Genomic DNA, 21014 nt, shown 5'->3' on the forward strand with positions numbered 1-21014 from the left:
TCACCTGCCCCAATGAAAATACATTGAAGAAGTTACACTTGTTTTCTGTCTGAAGTCAGGTTTAACAATAGAGAAGAAAAGACATTAAACTCCTTATGACAGCACTAATCTCTTCAGAGCTCCTTAAGGAGGCGCAGCTCGCAGGCACTTAGTCCTTGATTTGACTGCCATTAAAAAAATGCTCATCCCATTGTGACTGTGAGAAATGAAGCACAGGTTGGAAAAATCAGAATTAGCTTGACAGAAGAAATCTTGTTTCAGCTGCAAATGTCTGCTTCGCTTTCAGGACTTTGCTGAGATGTAATTGGATTCAACCCCACATCCTGTTTCCTAGAGCTGCGCTATTAAGCAGTTCTGGTAATTATCCCAGACTGACATTGATATTGAATGAAGGATTCATTTTACCCACTATAGACACATACAATACATTTATATAGTACAGTTTGTCATCAAAAAGAAAAATACATTGGGCTACTGGTTCCCACAGTGTTTCCCTCAACAGAGCAAAGTCTATTTACAGCACTCGTCTTAGGTTGCATATTTCAAGGACTCCTTTTCCTTATCATCGCCTATAATATTAATGCGTTTGAATTGTTTTGGGGCCTGTGGGGGGAGAATTATCCTCTTATTCATAAGAGAGAAAAACAGATTAGAGCAAACTCAGAAAACAACAGGACTTTCATTGGGAACCTCGGCTCTAAGCCAGACATAAACAGACATGAGGAATGTATTTTGGAGGATTAAACACAGATCAGCCATAACATTATGACCAACTGCCTAATATTGTGTCACTAAAACAGTCCCGACCCGTCGTGGCATGGACTCCACTAGACCTCTGAAGGTGTGCTGAGGTATCTGGCACCAAGGCGTTAGCAGCAGATCCTCTAAGTCCTGTAAGTTGCGAGGTGGGGCCTCCATGGATCGGACTTGTTTGTCCAGCACATCCCACAGATGCTCGATTGGATTGAGATCTGGGGAATTTAGAGGCCAAGTCAACACCTTGAACTCGTTCCTCAAACCATTCCTGAACCATGTCTGCAGTGTGGCAGGGCGCATTATCCTGCTGAAAGAGGCCACTGCCTTTAGGAATACTGTTTCCATGAAGGGGTGTGCATGGTCTGTAACAATGTTTAGGTAGGTGGTACGTGTCAAAGTAACATCCACATAAATGGCAGGTTTCCCAGCAGAACATTGCCTAAAGCATCACACTGCCTCCGCCGCCTTGCCTTCTTCCTTTTGGAGATGCTCCCAGTCGTCTAGCCATCACAGTCACCATTTTTCCTGCTTCTAACATATCAACTTTGAGGACAAAATGTTCACATGCTGCCAAACATATCCCACCCACTGCCAGGTGAAGAAGAAGTTATACTTAATTATTAGACATGCACAAACAGGATCCCACGGACATGCAATAATGGAGAAATGTCAGAGTGAGGGGGTTGCACATGGACATGCGCCCCGAGCAGTGGGGGATTTGGTGCCTTCCATGCCGGTTCAAGTCCCGGTACAGACAAAGTATGTAATTGGGGCTGGTAGCTGCAGAGGTGCCAGCTCCTTTCCTGGGCTCTGTCGAGGTGTCCTTGTAATGAGCCATAGTAATGAGATAATCAATGTTATTCACTCGACCTGTCAGTGGTCATGTTACGGCTGATGGGTATAAAGAAGAAACCACACACTCTAAGAAATCCTTACAACTATTTATTATTGTTTCATGTTAATGAACCAACAATGAATAGACCTTAAAAGTATTCCACTTTATGTTACAGTACATGCCACTGCTTTTTCTGCACATATAAAAATAGAAATCATTTGCTTCTAGAAATTGAAATTCAAGACCAAAATTTGAAGTGTCCAGCTCAGTTCACTAAAAGGTCACTTTATAGCTTCATACATATAATGTGAGCATTCCACACAGCAGCACTAAAGTTAATGTAAATTACAATCCATATCAATAGAAAAGCAGTTTATAGTTACCGACCTTCGAATGAACCAGAAATGCAAAACAGATGCAAAACTTAAATTCAGCCATCAAGTTAAACTGTTGTGAACTGTGCTGAGTCACCACAGTGAAATACTGACGTCTTTCAGTCTCAGTGGGAGACACATAAGCCCTGCTGTGGAGACGGTTACAGTGGATTGTGAAGTTATTGCATACAGTGGTATAAAGTGCGACACATTGAAACATTTGCATGAAAACAAAAACAATCTACTTGACCATTAATGTCGGGGAAAAGGATTAAAACATCGCACTGCTCTGGATCTGAAGGAGCAAGAACCCCTCAGAGAATTCAATTCAGTTTTGGCTGCAGGAAATTTTTTAAAGATTTCTGTCTGAAAATATCTTAATGTCATTTGTGATTTTAAAGTTGTAACACCCTTTTTTGTTATGACGTGTATTTGACTTTAAGTTCTGAAACTTGCTTTGAAACACAAAGGAAATAAATGTTTGACAATTACAACAACAGTGGAGCAGAACAGACAACGTGGTGACACAAGTGAGACAACACCTACACACTGACTTTACATCCCCAGGCAAAGGGTGCGTCTGATTGAGTTACTGGTTTTAGGAACTGAAATGTTAAAGACTTTCAAGCAACTGTTTGACATTTTGAGAAATACACTCATAAAGACAGTTGGCCATAAATAGTTCCAGTAAACAACAGCTTGTGAAAACAAAACAGTCGCCTTTACAATTAATTTTTTGTATGTAAAAAACCGATGAGACATGAAGAGTTAAGTAGAGGTGCTGGTTGGTGGATTTGTTACATTAGGACAGAGCCAGACTAGCTCTATCTCCTTTGTTTAGTGTCTCAATGCTAAGCTAAGCTAAGCATGTCCTAGCTCTAGCTTCCTATTTAGCATACAGATGTGACTTATTTATTTTAAGTCTCAAGCGAAATAATTAAAGTTTCGCAAAAAGGGTTGATCTATACCTTCACACTGACAACTTGTGTATCAAAGTTAATAAACTAAATTACATTGATAATTTGCGTGCGGCTCTTGATTCTATACATTATATTGTGATTCCAGTTAAGCTTTAGCTTGCAACACGAAACAATGAGGGCAAGCCATCTCACATTTATTAAAGTTGTAATCTCAAAGATCTCAGCTTCGTTCTCTTTGGCGGCACCTATGGCGATAAACTGTAATTGCCACCGGCTGTAACTCTTGATTTTCCTTGCTGACGATCTTGATTGTTTTAAACCCTCTAGGACTACAGCTCATATTGTAATAGAGAGGTCCATATGACAAAAAACAAACCTTTGTGTAAACCTGAAAACGTGACTCCCTGAACCCTTATTCTACCAATCACCAGTGTCAACATCAATCTTTAGTGAAATCAAACTACCAGCTGTGAAGAGGTGAAAAAAAAAGAGTTAATTTTAAATGGTGCTGCAGCTCGACAATGTGACCACCTGCCAGGGATACGGCAGTATGACAAGAGAGCCCTGTTTTAAAGGGAGGCTGTGAAACTCTCTCCTAAACTAAAGACTACAAACTAAACTAAAACTGGCCGCGTGCAACATATGAGCCTTTTTAGTGAGTTATGTGAAAAACATCAATGTATCGAACACCAGAAGACAAAGACGTGTCAGGGTGAAGGTATTTGCAATGTGAAGGCAGTGATTTTGTCTTTTTAAGTAAATAATTAGTTTCTTGATCCTCTTTCTCTAAATGGGTTCATTTTACAAAAAAAGTGTGTCATATAAAAGATGAGGGTGTTTATCAGTCAAGGAGCGTCTAATTAAAGACCATATCCAGTTATATGTGTACTTGAAATGTTACGGACCAGTGCTGTGGGACCTTTGACAAACACTTGGGAGTAAACGTCAGGACGTCTCGTCCTCTGCTGCTGTTTAAATCTGCAGCACGATAAATGACTGGAGTGTCCCTTAAGAGTTTTGTAGTTTGTTCTCTGTTACATTACTTGCTCTACCCTCTCTCAAGTGAGATGAACTAACTCTAGTTAGTTTTGTACAGCTCTGACATCTGTCAGTACAGTTCAAGAGAGTTTTTTGCTGTTCTTTCTTCTCACTGTTCACTGAGCGCAGACATGTAAGAGTCTCATTAGCTGATTAGCAGCACTTCAAGCTAATAAGCAAGCTACCATGTTTGTTTTTTTATACTACCAGAACATCTTAAAAATCAGTGTCAGACTAATGTAACAGGCACATTCTGAAATGTTTGGAGTTCCAGTTTAAATATTCTTAGTTGAAGCCTCACTTCTCGCTGCACTGTGTGAAGGTGGATTTTCTCAGGGAACTGTTAAACTCACAGGGGAACATCTAAAGGAACAGCATGTCCTGGGCCGAGTCCAGATTGTCTAATATCTCCTTTTCTTCTTTAGTCAACATCCTCGCCTCGAAAGAATCCTCTGAGGACAATCTAACAGCTTACTCCTGAAGCAAAACACTAAAAATTAACACTTCTAAAAAAAAATAAGAGAATAAAATCACATTCCTACAGCAGGTAAGACCCTCCTTGTAAAAGACAAGCTGTACTTGATGAAGGGTGTCATTTGAGACGATTCACGGAACAGAAGTGTTCTTACAGTCCAAAGATCTCCTTCACAGACTTGGTGTGACCTAGACGACAAACATTCAAATGGAAGCACAATCTGAGGTAAAAGCTAGACCCCATTTCAACCCAAGCCTTTCTAAAATAAAGTCATGTAAAACTCAGCTGCATTGAAGACAAATACAGACAGTCGACAACTCAAACCGCCAGAATTCGAGTCTTTTTGTCTTCACTCTTAAAGTTCTTTGTCTCCCCACCTGCGATGGCAGCAGATGTCGGTGAGTCAGAGGACGACACTGCAGTCAAAAGTTTTAGAGGCTTTGTTTGAATTTGACAGGCAAGCGCTGAGGAAACAAAAAGGTGTCACCACAGGAGCTGATGGAAGCTCTGAACGCTGGGCAGAGTGACTCAGCTCCGCTGATCCCACCGAGGTGTCGAGTCTATGAGGAGGTGCTGTACGATGAGGTGCTCCTGCCCGTCTTACGCTCGTAGTTCACCAGTCGCTGTCCGACCAGGTATCTGCAGGAGAAACACGAGGATGAAGATACAGTGAAAACAATATCTAACAACCGCCTTTGTGTAACTAATAGCAGCCATTTGCGTTCTATTCTCCAGCACATTTGTTATATTATGCATTAGCTTGAGGTTGTTTATCCACTATGAACATGAACCAGTAGATGCTTGCCATCATGCTTTACTGGGATGGGTTTTTATGATGACCACAATTATCCGTCTGAGAAAACAAAGTGAAAATCTTTGCCTTGTCCAACAGATGTTTTACAGAGAGCCGTGTCCGGCCAATCTGCTCCCACAAATGCTCCTTTATTCCTCTGAGAAGCTAATCGTTTGTCTAACATATCGTACGGCTGAAGGTAAGGTGAAAAAGAGAGTGTGGAATTTTAAAGTTAAAGTGTGGAAGTGGAAGTGTGTCATTGATATATGCGATTAATTGTGATCAATTAATTACAAAGCCTATAATTAATGAGATGACTGTTTTCTTCTGTCCAGAGTCCCAGAATGCTCTCATGCTTAAAGCAGTGCGCCTTGTATTCCAACAGATGGCGATAATACGCCGCCTGCTACAAACCAATGAAGGAAACTAACGAGCCGAGCCGTTGTTAACCTTTTCCTGCTTCAGCGTCCCGACCGTAGTCAGAAAGCACAGGGGAGACTTATCGTTGTTCTGCAACCAGGCCGAAGCTGTAGCTAGCTCAGTAACGCACCTCAGAAATGCTGTATGTACCATAAATAACGTGCCATGTGTAATTCGAACGAATTCCATATCACGTTGAATTCGTTGGAAAATTATTTTTGGGTAAAGTGACAGCCCTAATTCCCAGCATACAGTATATATAACTAGTGAAATAACAAGTCCTTTAGGAGGAGGCAGCAAGGTTTACTAAAACAACACAAGTAGCGCTGGCTGAATCCCCTTAGGACAAATAATGCTCAAGTTCTGGTGTCGAAACTTGAACAGACTGAAATAATTTGCCAAAGAAAAACAGCCCCACGCTGATTTTGTTTAAAGATTCAGGTTCAAATATGCAGAATTAGATTTTCTTTTTGCAGATTTACAATGCAAAAAGTATTCGACTGGGGTATTCCTTGGAACAACACAAAACAGTCCGTGATTTTGAAGTGGGTTTCAGGGGCCCAAGAGGGGCTGCGAGCTGAGCCTACATTGTTAATATGTTCAGTTTTTGTCGTTTAAAGGTTGTTTACAAAGACGTCTCCTCCTCATCTCATAACACAGCGGGGCTTTGGGAGCAGTGATCCGAGCTGCAACTAATTTTAGCACACTAGCTGCCTGAACTCCTTCATCTTGCTTTATGATTTAGTTAAAACGACGGTGGGGTGAGTTAAAACAATGAGAAAGCACAAGATTAAAAAATGTATAATACACCTGCTGCCATCAGGCAGACAGCTGGTATGCATCATTCATTAGACTTCATTAAAAAAAGGAAGGAGTAGTCAAAGCTTCGTTTAAAACGGCCAAACTTTTGAGTAGGTAAAACACACAGGTGATGTGTCTGTTCAGAGTTTTTAGGTCTACTGACTTGTCATTCTTGATGTGCTCGTAGAGGCGCTTGAATTGTCGTATCTGGAAGGACAGGATGGCTAAAAGAATGACCACCATCAGGAGGAAGGGATAGATCCTCCTCTCCACCAGCGTCTGCATCTCTGGCTGCACACCTGAGAAAAGAAGGGGGGAGGTGGGGGAAAGGAAGGGAAGACAGAATAAACACTGGAACAGAATCTCCTCTTAATGAGTGTGTGTGTGTGTCTCTGGGGAGCTGATGGAGCCAAGAGTTCAGGGAGTAAATGAAAGACAAAAACAATCAATTGCATTTTGGCTTGTGCAATAGCCAAAACCCTGATTACCACAAAGGCTGGCAATCTTTAATTGACTAGTTTTTTAAACGCAAGCGTGGTCGACATCAAAAACAATTGTTTACACAATAATTGGTGCCTTGGGTAGGCTTTGCATAAAAAGCCCTTCTCAAATGAGCCCCGTGTCCATTAATGTGGATCTGCTTGGGCTGTTGCCTGATGATATCTGAGCGTGTCTGCAACCCCTCTGCCTGAGTTTATCTGCAACCATTTCTAATTTAGACAAAACCCAAAACAACACAAGGAAACAACCGTTAAGCTTCCTTTTAGTTTAGCTCGACTTGTAGGGTTAACAGTTTTATTTAGTTGTTAAATACTAAAGCAGAAGTCCCATCGCTTTGTTTGTTTTTATCAGTAAATCAATATTAAGTACAGAACTTCCCTTTTTTTGAGTTTTCTTGAACTGTTATGAAAGTTAAATGAAAACATAAGTTAAAAACCTGCCAGGTGTATATTAGGTGTATTCGGTACCCCTGTTCAACTGCTCTTAAACGCAAATATCTAATCAGCCAATCACATGGCAGCAACTCAGTGCATTTAGACACGTAGACATGTTCAAGACGATCTGCTGAAGTTCAAAGCGAGCATCAGAACAGGGAAGAAAGGTGATTTAAGTGATTTTGAACGTGGCATGGTTGTCGGTCTGAGTATTTCAGAAACTGCTGGACTACTGGGATTTTCACACACAACCATCTCTTGAGTTTACAGAGAATGGTCCGAGAAAGAGAAAGTATCCAGTGAGCGGACGTTCTCTGGGCGAAAAAGATGCCTTGCTGATGGCGGATGGTCTGAGGAGAACAGCCAGACTGGTTCGAGCTGATAGAAAGGCAATAACCACTCTGAGGTATGCAGAAGAGCATCTGTGAACGCACAACACGCCGAACGTTGAAGCAGCTGAAGACCACACCAGGTGCCACTCCTGTCAGCTAGGAACATAAAACTGAGGCTACAATTCAACGAATGATGAGTCTTGATTTCTGCTGCCACATTCGGATGGTAGGTTCAGAACTTGACATGAAAGCATGGATCCATCCTGCCTTGTATCAACGGTTCAGGCTGGTGGTGGTGTAATGGTGCGGGGGATATTTTCTTGGCACACTTTGGGCCCCTTAGTTCCAATTGAGCATCGTTTCAACGCCACAGCCTACCTGAGTATTGTTGCCGACCATGTCCATCCCTTTATGACCACAGTGCACCCAACAGTACTGTACTTCCAACAGGATAACACGCCAGGTGACAGAGCTCACATCATCTCAAACTGGTTTCTTGAACAGACAATGAGTTCTCTGAACTCAAATGGCCTCCATAGTCGCCAGATCTCAATCTTTGGGAGGTGGAGGAACGGGAAATTCGCATCATGTGCAGCCGACAAATCTGCTGCAACTGCGTGATGCCATCATGTCACTATGGACCAAAATCTCTGAGGAATGTTTCCAGCACTTTGTTGAATCTACGAAGAATTAAAGCAGTTCTGAAGGCAAAAGGGAGTCCAACACAGTACTTGCAAATTCTACCTTATAAAGTGGCCGGTGAGTGTATATAAAAACATGTAATGTAGCTTTTCAATTATTTAATTTCCCTTTAATCCTTGGTTGCAACTCAAAACAACAAATTCACTGGTGTAAAGAGCTTAAAGCTTTGATAAAAGACAATTTGATTCTCCACAAGAGGACGATGTTCAGCAGAAACAGTAAGGAAACTGAAACATTGAGAAAGAGATGAAGGAACCTAAACTCTGCTCTGCCTACTCGACTACCCTGAAAACTGATGCTTGTTCGGGCACATGAAGGTACCACAGAAATCATGTTTTCCTCCAGACACATACGCATACATGGAGACTCACCCAGCAGTGGTGTGATGCCTTGGGAGATAGTGTAGGGCACACAGAGAGACACCAGCAGGACGCAGATGACGGGAGCAGCCAGCCCTCGCACGATGAAATGGAGGTCAATGTTTCGGATGCCGTTAGCATACACCTGAAGGAGCGAGAGAGAGGGAGAACAAACTTCATAACAAGATAACTGTTATATTAAAGCTTTAGTAGAAAACTACACAAACAGAATTCAGATTAGATCCTAGAGTATGCTTCTATAGACAGATTAGAAAAGGCAAAACATACTACACATTACATAAGATGATCATCTTTACAGCATATCTAAATGTAAGTGTTTTATGTAACTTCAAGAGACTGACCTGCTCAATGACGGTTTTGAGCCACCACTGAGGACCCATCAGTGTGATAGCAGCAATGATTTTAGCATGAAGCACGCCCAGAGCCCAGTCCTGCAAAACACAACCAGTTAACAACCAAGATACAACCATGTTTGTCTCATGCATTTTTACTGCTACTATTAGATATAAAAATCTTTTCTCGCCATTCCATTTTAAGACAAAATTCACAAATGTTTCTGACATCTGAACACAGAGAGCCCAAACAGGAACAACAATCTGAAAAAGGTAAATACTATATATGAGCAGGCTTGGGGAGTAACGATAACAAGTAACGGCATTATGTGATGAGGGTACAAAAAACAGGCAACTGTATTCTGTTCCAGTTACAGGCAAAAAAAGAGCTTATTAGATTACAGATACATTTATTAAAATACTAGCAGGATTACATTTTAAAATGAAGACGATATAACACCAAAGATGCTCTGTAACATCTGACGTCTCATTTTTAAACCCTCCGTCTGATCGTCTCTGATAACACCACAGCGCTCCTCAAAAAGGGCCAGGAGCAACATGGCAGTACAGTGCAGGTTATGCCTTCCGGCTGTTAAAATGCTGTCATTATCCAAGGACTCAACATCTAATTTAAGGAAACATTTACAGGCGAGACCAACCGCTAACATCAGCTGCACAGAATTAAAAATGGTAGCTAACCTGTCGTCTTCTACTGCTAAGAAATATTTTGTGACTCTGGTGATGGCCGTGGCCGGGATGGTGTGGGTAAAAATTTGCCCCGAATTCCCCCCCCTTGGGATCAATAAAGGATTATCTTATCTTAAAAACACAAGCTCCAGACTGGAATAAGTTTATAGCAGTTTACTTGAAGTTTGAGTGTGAAGTAGTGCGAACAGCAGACTTAACAAAGTGTATTTAAATGTGTATAATTACCGGTATTCATTGAATCGGGCATTTGCGCAGCACAAAAGTATTGAAATTTCTTTTCTCTCTTCTTTATTTGCAGGTTTAGCACTGAAGTAATCCAACAGCAACAGTTACGTTACTTAAAAATTGTGATTACATACATTTTTTTAACAGGTAATTCGTAACTATATCGGAATACAGTTTTAAAGTAACCCTCCCAACCCTGCATATGAGCCAGGAAATACATGATCGAAGAACGTAAACAAGACATGGCTTGACATTTCAGAGGTACTGACAACTCGTGAGCACAGCAAAACAATTTTCCTCGGTTTCGGTGCAAATAAATTCCTCATGATTTCGATGTGTACAATCATATGGTCACTCATATTCTCATGCATACAAACCCTGCCAACCTACCTGCCAGGGGTAGAAGAGAGGCGTCTGGTCCAGTGGGACTCTGAGAGGAGCTACGATGACCAGCTCAAACAGCAGACCCAACAGCAGAGGAATCACACCAGCTAGCATCACGGCCACCACGATGGTCTTTAGGATCTGTTTTCAGCAAGATGTCAAAATACAACATTACACATATTAGAGGGAACGCTTCATTTCTGCCATAGGCTAGGAGGACCGTGGAGATCTACATTACCATGAGCGTCCACTCGTGGACTTTGATCATGATGACCATCCGTCCCTGCGGCATCCAGGACAGCAGCACGGTGGCAGCTCGAATCGACAGCCAGCAGATGTACAGACCGCTGGCTGCTGTGTACAGCTCATGAACCATGGCACTGCCCATCCAGAAGGACATCAGCCAGCGCCCCGCACAGACTGAGACAGAGGACGAGGAGGATGAATGGAGGACGTAAAGAACTACTGAGAACAGGAAAGGTACAACCACACAACTTACCTGGCAGTGTGAGGCAGATCAGACTCGCCAGTAACAGCGTGACACACATAAACACGACCAGCAGTACGATCTGAACACACAAAAAGAAGAGAAGTTAACATGTGCAGGAAAATTTGTAGCAGCATAATAGGCTTCATATAATTATATGATATGAGAAAAATAACACTGAGTCACCTTGAGGGGGAAGTTGATCGGCCGGTGGTACGATTGGAAACCCACAGGACCGCCCTGCTGCAGGATGGCCTGATGGGCAGCATGGAGCCCTTCCCCAAGGCCAGGGATCCTGTTGTTGTTGTGGCGACCAGGTGGGTTGTTATTTGGTTGGTTGTCCTCGTCTTCATGATCCCCCAGTAGGTAGGAGTGAAGGTCACTGTGGGGGAGCCATGGGTGAGTAATTATTTTGTCTTAGTGCTACGACTGTGAAGTGACAACTGTAAAAACCTTTTTGCAACCCACGCGGTTCAACATCTATGGCATATGAACACTGTCCTAAATAGCGATCACGTTATCCTTTTAAGCCGTTGTATCATTAAAATTGCAGTGTGTGCGTGTTTAACACTTACAGCACGTATCCAGCAGTGAACGTCCAGGCGTGGACGAGCCGCTTTAGCCACTGGCGAGTGTGACCCTGCTCCAGCAACGCCGGCAGAACAACCTGAAGCAGCAGCAGCTCCAGTGACAGCTCGCTGACCGGGGCGTCGCTGCAGAGACCAGACGTAAACTCATTAATGTTCAGTTTATTTAACATACTGTCTGTATGACGAGAAAAGGCAGCTCATTTTCTGTAGCAGCATCCTGTTTACGTTTCTGCAATGTCATGTTCAGCCTGCAACGTTCCTGGAAGTTACATGATAATGTAGTGTCGCAGTGTGTACCTGTAAAGCATGACGTTGTAGGGAAGGAAGGTTGGGAAGAACAGCTTAATGATTCTGATGGGAAGCCAAAGCATCAGCAGAACTATGGAGCCAAACACCACCTGGAAATACACACACACACAAACAGGAAGAAAACAACAAATCAAAGCTTGTTAGACATGTAAAGAATCGGTATCCTGTCGCAAACAAAAACCTCCAAAGGGAGGCGCCCAAGGAGACATCCATGAACACAAATGATATTCAATTCACTATTTTAAATTGACAGCTCTGAAGAATGCACGTCTCATACAGTTTAATGCCTGATGCTGCTACTTTTGTCTCTAAATTGCCTCCTCACCGGAATTTCAGGAGGGAGGGACTAAGATGTGAGGAGAGGAGGCAAGGAAAGATATCACAGAGGTAAGAGCTGAGAAATAATTAGAGGCCAGGGTGTTTTCAGTGAGAGGCTCTTCCATCTGTTGGCTCTTCTACACCGCTAACCAGCCTATAGACTGCAGAGGATTCTACCTTTCACCTTTTACTTCCGGGGTGCGATGCTGTCTGCGACCCAGGGCCTGTGACTGTGCGACCCGTTGCCCTCCTTTAATGTTAATGCACTATTGTATCTGTTTTTTGTTATGTATATGTTGTGTTTAAAGTGTTTTGAATGGTTTTAAATGGGCCACTTGGGTACATGTGTTACCCTGTGTTTATATGGCATATATTTGCACATGCAAGTCAAAGAAAAAATTCTGCCTTTTGAAGCAAAAAGTATTTTCTGTTCTATTGTATTTTCACAGAGCTAAACCTAATAAGATGCATCGACGAAACCCGTCTGTTGTAACCTCATAACTTCTGTTAAACACTTCTCTTTAATCTGTCCATACTGAGATGATCTATTCTGTCTTTATTATTCCTAATTTTGTCACTTTTGCACCTTAATTTATATTTATGACTGATAATGCACAGATGTAAAATGACAGCAGCATATTTTCATGTATTTAGCATCAGAGCAAACAGCCATCTCTGCGCTATTCAGTTACTGAAGGTTGGTTTGGGAAGGAAGGCTTGACTGACCACAGAGAGAATAAACCTCCGCAGGTGTCTGTAGATGGGCAGGTGGATCATCTCTTGGACTGGGTTGAAGTCTGGATCATTTAAGTTCCTCAGGAACCACAACACACCGGGACGAAGCACCTGAAACCAAACAAACAAGCACAAGCTTAAGATAAATGCTGCAGACGGTTTTAGGAGTTTTAAGAAAAGACGCAACAGGTTTCTGTGAGTAGCCTGCACTCGCCTCTCTCAGCAGAAGGATGAAGGAGGCGAAGTAGAAGACGTAGACCATGCCGACCAGCCAGTGGAGGAACATGGTGGTACCGGGGGCCGAGTCAAAACTCTGCTCCCTGTCCTTCAGAGTCGCATCAAACATCTCCTGCAATGAAAAAAGGATATCCTTTATTGACTGAGCCTTCAATAATATTTGTGATACACTAATTCTGTTTTAGTAATTGGTCCAAAACCTTTAATATTGCAAAAGTTTCTTCCTAAAATGTGTTTACGCTGCATCACCATTCATCTTTGCATTCACTCTGTTCGGTGAGTCATTAAGGGAACAGCTCATGACCGTTTTAAACAGGATCAATACAGTTTACTCTGCGTGATTGTCTTACCAGTGAGCAAATGTCGAGCCACCAGCCACAAATCAGAGGGAACAAGCCTATCTCCATGACAACCAGCAGGGACACCTGCAACGTATAAAAATAAAACACAATTAATTTCCTGTTGTTATAATTTGTTTCTGTTTTCATAATTCATCTAATAACTGCTTCAAATTAAAGTGTTTTGATAAGAACAAAATACCTTTTTGAGAAACACTGAAATCTTTTGTCTCTAATTTACCTTAACAACAATGTAGCAGACACCCAGGAGGCGTCTGGACCGCTGGAAGCGCACTAATGAAGCCAACGCCTGAAGGAAGCACGGTTAAGGACTAACAGCCAAATGTGAGACAAACAACATTCAGTATTTGCACAAAACCCACCTGAAATAAACACGAATGACTCAGATACAACTTCAAACCTTTATGCACAGCCATACTTTGTCTTTTCATGCACTAAGTACTCTTAGTTCTTTTTAAAGTTGAGGATACATGGCAGACTATGAGAGCTCCAGCCAGGAGGATGTAACCCAGTATGGTGGTGATGAGGCCGTCGAAGTGAGAAGCTTTGACCTGCACACAAATAATAACATCGTCAAAGAATTGCACAACAAACCCACAAACTAGTGAGGAAGTGTCCCTAATGCATTGCAGTTAACTCACATAGTCTTCAAAGCCGAGTCCAACCACTGAGAAATGACCGATGTGATAAGGGCAGAAAGCTGGAGACAGATACAAATGAGGTTAGAATCTGAACATAGTGGCGTGTATAAGAAGCTACACAGGACTTTACTCTCCTGTTAAAACTATGTCGGTTCTCAAAAGTAATAGCTTAATATGGAATTAATTATAACTGCAATGTTTTACTTACCGAAGACCAGGATGAAGAGTGTGTTGAGAGACACCACCCAGAACACGTGCTCCTAGAAAAGACACATACAACAAGGGTCCCTTAAAGCTATTTCTAGCTGTAACGCAATGAAGATTTCATATGTTTCATAATTACAATGTGGTTGTTAAAGGGAATTTCCACTATACAGTATTATTTTGAATTGTTTTTTCCATAAAGGTGGAAATGATGACTGTATGAGTAATGCTAGCTTTGAACTTGCCACCTCTATTGAAGAGATCTGCATAAACAAGGACTTAGTTGTCTAAACTGTAAATAATTATGGTTTAACCAAAATGATGGCAGTGGATAAGGGGAAAATATTCTCTTTACAGAATATGCTGTATGCTAAAAACGGCGACATAAATGCAACCACTGTAGGGCTCATCAAGTTTCAAGAATGTAACTGTAGCTGGGATTCTACAATCAGTGAATACATGGAGTATGATTAAACTACCACTACTGTTCCACGCACATCAAAGGACACTAACTTTTTTTTCCCAAGCACACATCCGCGACCCACTGAAAACAGCTCTGCGACCCACTTATGGGTTCCGACCCACCAGTTGAGAACCATGGATTTAGAGTGTATTGCTGATTTCTTCCTCTTTCAGATAGGTGCTAATCAAGTCTGTGAAGTTTCCCCAGGGAACCCCTGTGGTGATGCTCCATTTGTGCATTATTTAACATGAAGCTGTGAGACCATGCCATTTCCCATTTGAACATCTTGTGAGTTGGGTCTCCCCCACCTTAGAATGACAATTTATCTTCATTGATGCTTGGTTGTGTATTCCCCCTGTTGATTAGCATAAACCTTTTTATCTATTTGCTTCCTGTAATCCTGAATATAATCTTTACCAGAGCTCATTCTAGTCAGACAGGTTTTCAGCGTGCCACTGTGATGACCTGCGCAGTGGGTACAGTGACATAACAAACATCTGAACCAGCCACTGAATCAGACCTGGAAAAATATATTTTCTTGTACATGGCAAACTGTATGACAGTCCATTACACTATGATTTGGTTTGGAGTTTCCCTTGTAACTGTGCCTAAAGGAGTAGAAAGACAGTGTTCACTTACCAGGAAAACTAGGGAGCCATCCAGCCCTAGCATCTGGGACACAAAGAAAGCAGAGTCAGAATGATCCCTTATGGTACACATGGTCATTTTACTACTTTTACCACATCTGCTGCTTCTATTAAATGACTGCAACATCTTCTAATACAACAGAGGCATTCGTTGAGCCCGCCCCTGACCACTTCCAAACAGCCTTCTGGACATAGAAAGAATCCACTGATGCTTAAACACACTACCACAGGATGCGTTTTTCCTGTCACAGAAGCTTTTAGCCCAAATTCATCTGCCAACTAACTGCTACCCTTCTTTCACTTTGTGTTTTTTATACTTCTGTCCTAACTCCCAGCACTTTATGGAGCAGGAGACAGAGGGATAAAAATAATAGATTCTTACCCTTTCCCAGGTCAGCTCCTCTGCTGCACGGTCCCACTCGAGGGCGTTCCAGTTCAAATCTTCTGCAGAGGAACAAAAGAAACGACTGAAACAGAACAGCTGCAATGTGCAGTCACATGTGCCTTTGTGGAAGGTTAACACGTAGTTTGCTTTTCCTAGTTTTCCTCATGTATTCCTTTTTGGAGAAATTAAAACCACAGTTCACATGAGGCTAACCTTGTCCTCCATTATTGGCATCAGCAGCATCCTCTTCCCTGCCTTCCTCATCCTCCTCCTCGTCATCGTCCTCCCCGTCGTCATCATCTTCCTCGTCGTCAAGTTCAGCCTCTTCTTCTTGGTTACCAGCTTCATGTTGGTTGGCAGGCTCCAGTCCGTCCTGAGCAGGGTCTGCAGGGTGCCGTGCTTCTGCACCGTCTGCAGCCTGAGCGTTGACTCCAGCGTTACCACCTGGTACCTGCAGAATCATAAAATAATACAAAGACAAATATGAGTTCCTTATCTACAGCACTGCCTGCTCACGGTTCAATTAACTAGCATTTCAGTTCCCAGATGTTCAATAACCACAATGATAGCTTTGAAAAGGTTAATTTATGGAGGTAAAAAACAAATCACACAATCTCATAAGCATTGCTTTACTTGTTTGTTGATCTGTAGACACAGTCAAAATGTACTGAAAGGATTACGGGCCTGAAGTTACCTCAGGCAGGCAGAAAAACCTAATACAGAAAACTGGCACAGTATGAGAGAAAGTTTAACTTGCATAATATTCTTCACTAAATGAAAAAAGTCGATTTTAATCAAACAACTTTAATCACAAATTCCTCTGGCTTATATTTACAGATACAAACCTGTCATTGTGCCAACTCTGTCAGAGTTCATTAGTTGTTGGTTAGAGGCCTCTATCTGTCCAGCTGGATGTGCAGGAAGAAAAAAAAAAGGAAAAATATGTTATTTAGCAAGATAAAGAGCTCTCACCTCATTTGCTGGTGCAGGACCCTGTGGCTGGTTGGGAACTAGAGGCTGTTGATTCTGGTCTAACCACAGAGGTGCACCACCGTGAACGATCTGCTCTCTGAGCCACACCAGGCTTATGAAGGCGCACAGGGTGCAAGTGACCACAAAACACCCCTGCAGGCAGTCTGCAAGCAGGTTTTGTCTACCAGGAAAGAAGAAACATTATGGTTTTATTTTGTATTTTACAACTATTTGACACATTACTTCACCTCAGAGAACTGGACAAAGGAAAATAAAAGGTGATGTTGTGGATGGGATGAACAATTATTATTTTTTGATCACTAATCAGATCTTAACCATCACTATGGTACTAAAAATACTGACAGCACAAAGACCAACACTATGCAGGAACATCACAGTGTAAGAGATGGGAATAGGAAAAACAAAAGTGGAATTCAAACTTACGTTGAAAGCATATCTAATGGCAGGGTAAGGAGAGAGCTCACAGAGCCTGTAAATAAACACTTGTAGATTCGACCTGCAAGAAAATCAAACAAACAAGGGAAAAAAAACTTCTCAGAACTGTCAATTTTCTAACTTTGATGGATGTAATTGGATGCTGCATACTATGTCCGGAAACAACAGAACTGTTGCTAAAATGTATATTTGTCTTTCTTTTTTGTAACATAGGTATGATGTCACCTACATGCTGTAAGAGGCACCACTCCAAGCCAGGCAAAGGCCACCAGCGTGTAGTGAAACCAGTATCTGATGGCCGTTCCAATACTGGTGACCAAGCCTGCAAAGATATCCTGGACAGGCAGGCGAGATGGCATGTCTGGAGAGTAGACTGGAGAAGAAAAAGGGGGACGATGGAGGGAAAAGCGAGAGGGTGAGGAAAGTGGAAGTGAGGGGAGTCGATAAGTCATGATGGCCCTGGTTATACCTAATATTAAAGTGCATCCTGGGTGGTCTCATCAGAAGTGGACAGCTTTAAATAAAGGCACGAAGACCCTCAAAATCACGCTTCCTGTCTCTCCTCTGCAATCTGTATCACACTTTTTATCTGTTGATTGTTTTCATAATGATGACCTGCTGTACTTAAAGCTGTCCACTTGTGATTTCATCAGTCAGGATGCATGTTGATACCAGGGGGCTATTTCACAAAAGCAGAATTCAGAAAGCCAGGATAAGGGAAAAAGCGAGGATTGGCCGAGCCTAGTTAGTGCATCCTGGTTTAATCGGTTTCACGTAGGTCGAGCCAGGCCGAACAGGTGCAGCTAGGTCAAGCCAGGTGTAAGTAATTCTCAGAAATTCGTGTTCAGGGGCGCTGTTTAGCTCAGTCGGTAGAGCAGGCGCCCCATGTACAGAGGCTACAGTCCTCGTCGCACTGATCGCAGGTTCGACTCCCGGTCTGCCGATCATTTGTGCATGTCATCCCCCACTCTCTACTCCCAACATTTCCTGTCTATCTTCAGCTGTCCTATAAAAATAGAGCCAAAAAAGGCCAAAAAAATAATCTCAAAAAAAAAAAGAAAAAGAAATTCGTGTTCATGCTTTTCTTCAAAAGACCACGATCATAGATTTACTGATGCTGAAATGGAGAAGTTACTCAGGAAATTTACCATCAAGATAAATTACAACCACTCATCCACAATACTAGAATACATTACGACCATGTAGCTATATATGTATATAATGTGCAATTAACTATTTTAGCAATGAAAGGGTGACGAAAGTGATGATTGTAGCGCCATTTCTCCAAAATCATATGCAGCGGTGGGTGTAATCCGGTCTACACAAAGACGTAATCTCAATGCATTTTAATTTCAATTTTTAAAAAAATCCTAAACACCGCGCTTTATGGGAGATGTGTGATGTTAACAAGAAGGTACAGAGACATCAGGGAGCTGTTTTGAACATTCTCCACAGAAGAAGAAAAAGGAAGACTGCGCATGCCAAGCTACTTCGGCAGTGCAGCTCTGACTGCAACAACCCCTGGATGCTGACGTTCTTCATTAATACCTTTTTAAACGTCTTTTCAGCTGAAAAAATGCTCGCTGGGATTACTAGAAGTTTCCTGCTCACATACAAATTAGTGTCCGATCGCAGTGACTGCTGACTGAACTGATAACTGGTACCAGGAATAATCAAGCCTGGCTGTTAGCCTGGTCTGGAGAAGGCTAGCTGCACAGAATAAATCTCCATGGTAACTTATGTGCCACCGCTTTCGTGAAACCGAGTCACGACAGTTCAGCCAGGATAAGTGGAAAATCACGGCTTAATCCGCTATCTAGGTTTTGTGTCATAGCCCTCAGGTGTAAACAGGGCCAATTAGGTACTAAGAAAAGCTAACAACAAATTAAAGCACCATTAATGCACTGAAAAAAAACAACAACTTACTTGGTGTAAATGCAAACCTGTGTTTGCATAATTCACAGTATTCTTTTCTGCTGTGTTTCAACCACTGCAGTAAGCTGTAAAAACATAGAGAGCACTTTGTGAGTTCACAGGTTGTATTTAATGGACTCCATGTTTAAAAATACTATTACGAATCACAAACAAATTAAACTTCTGCAAAAGCAATCAAACTGACAGGTTACAAATTTAGACACATAATACCCTAACTTGAGCCTTACAGATAAAGCAGAGGCAGGAAAAATAAATTAAACTATACAATTGTGAACAACTTTGTCATTGAACGTACCATTCTTGATGGATGAACTTAATGCTGCCAGTGCAGACACAGGGATGGAAGAGCGGCTTGTCCTGGGTCCCTTCTGACCGACATACCCGACAGATGTCTGCTGTACATTAGGCACACAATAACATACCATAGCATGAGATCCTACTCCAATGATATTTCATTTAATTAACTCTTCTATCTTTCTCTTTCTATCTAAATTCATCTCCATTTCCTCAACAGAGCAGTTGTTTATCTTGATCCAAAGATCTAAACTTATAGCACACCTTAGGTATAAAGCCAAATGTAAAACAAACAAACAAACAAATGCATTTAAGTTCTCTCAGTATTTTGAGAATTTTGAACTCATTTAGCAACAAATTGAATAACATGGTTATGTGTCTTTAGGTAATAGAAAAGTGCAGGTCATATACTGACAGTAGGGCATACTGTAATCCTTGGATTACCTGTGTCACTGTATGACATACACTAACTATAATTAGCTCTGGATGCAGGAGCATAATATCAGTGAGAATAACTACAGTACATTTTGAACCACTGACATGTTAAATTTTAGCTATATTCATCAGAACAAAATATCACTGGTGAACAACGAATACCAAGCTAATTGTGATTCCCTTTGTTGTAGCACAAATAGAGCACACAGAACAAGCATTGGGGTGGTTTATACAGACGTACGGAAGCCCTTAACGGACATGCATTCATACTCCATTTACTCCGTTTTAACCTAATATCGATTTAATTTCTGTTGTTTTCTGGAGATCTCGACCTATTTATCTCGTTATCATGGTAAAACTGAGGAAATAAAATGTATGGATGCATGTCCGCTAAGGGCTTCCGTAGTACGACTACAACGATACATTAGTCCAAGAAAATCGAAAATAACAAGATAAAAAAATGTGCCGTTGACTAAGTTTGCGCAATATTTTTACTTTGGTAAAAATGCGTCTAGCATATTATACGAGCCAAGTGAAGTGGGTGGAGTGATGCAGTGTGTCAATGAGACGTTAACTTGATATCATCGTACTATATTACTTAATGTTATGACAACGATCGCAAACTTATTTAACGTTATTTCGGAACTGATAATTAGCTAGTCATTGAAGTTATATATTTGATGGGGAAAGGCCGTACTCTTAGACTTCTATCACCACAATGCATGAAGTGTCTAGAAAGCAGGACTAAAGAAAGCTCGCGTGGCTGTTTTTATTAACAGCTGATCGCTAACGGTTGTGAGCTAATGCTAGCCAGCTGACTAGCTAATTGACTAGCGGTTTCTACGATTATGTTGAACCTTTGCAAAAGTTTAACCTGATGCATAATCAGCTGTTACAGCTAACATAAGTTGAGGGTTAGTTGGAATGCGACACCGACATAAATGAGCAGTTAAAGCAATTAATGTTAACAACTGGCTAATAAAGTTTTAGCTACCTTCGTCGGCGGTGTCCATCTTGACTGGCCCTGCTCCACTGTAGTCCAGCTAGTCGGCGATGACCGCTAGCTATCTACATGTAAGCATTTCAAGTTGTTTAGTTTAAGCTCCGATTATCTGTGACGTGACTAAAGTTGTCATA

The 21014-nt window shown here is 41.7% G+C and overlaps 1 protein-coding gene across 1 annotated transcript; it reads right to left on the reverse strand.

Annotated features, from left to right (window-relative positions):
* Positions 1-1685: 1685 nt before the first annotated feature.
* Positions 1686-20997, reverse strand: LOC138611849 (E3 ubiquitin-protein ligase MARCHF6-like). Its single transcript, XM_069685102.1, has 26 exons — positions 20872-20997; positions 19444-19543; positions 19140-19213; positions 17443-17586; positions 17202-17274; positions 16758-16938; positions 15999-16236; positions 15783-15844; positions 15393-15425; positions 14295-14346; positions 14087-14145; positions 13916-13996; positions 13666-13734; positions 13437-13511; positions 13064-13198; positions 12841-12960; positions 11785-11885; positions 11473-11610; positions 11084-11279; positions 10910-10979; positions 10649-10830; positions 10417-10551; positions 9103-9192; positions 8753-8885; positions 6576-6711; positions 1686-5037 (listed from the first exon to the last, which is right to left on the reverse strand). The coding sequence occupies exons 1-26, from the start codon at positions 20888-20890 to the stop codon at positions 4959-4961; spliced, it is 2775 nt and encodes a 924-aa protein (XP_069541203.1). The 5' UTR covers positions 20891-20997; the 3' UTR covers positions 1686-4958.
* Positions 20998-21014: the final 17 nt, after the last annotated feature.

Source organism: Semicossyphus pulcher, unplaced genomic scaffold (assembly GCF_022749685.1).
Source record: "Semicossyphus pulcher isolate SPU_LCO1_2020_fin unplaced genomic scaffold, fSemPul1.0.p SCAF_7, whole genome shotgun sequence".
Classification (NCBI taxonomy): Eukaryota; Metazoa; Chordata; class Actinopteri; order Labriformes; family Labridae; genus Semicossyphus; species Semicossyphus pulcher.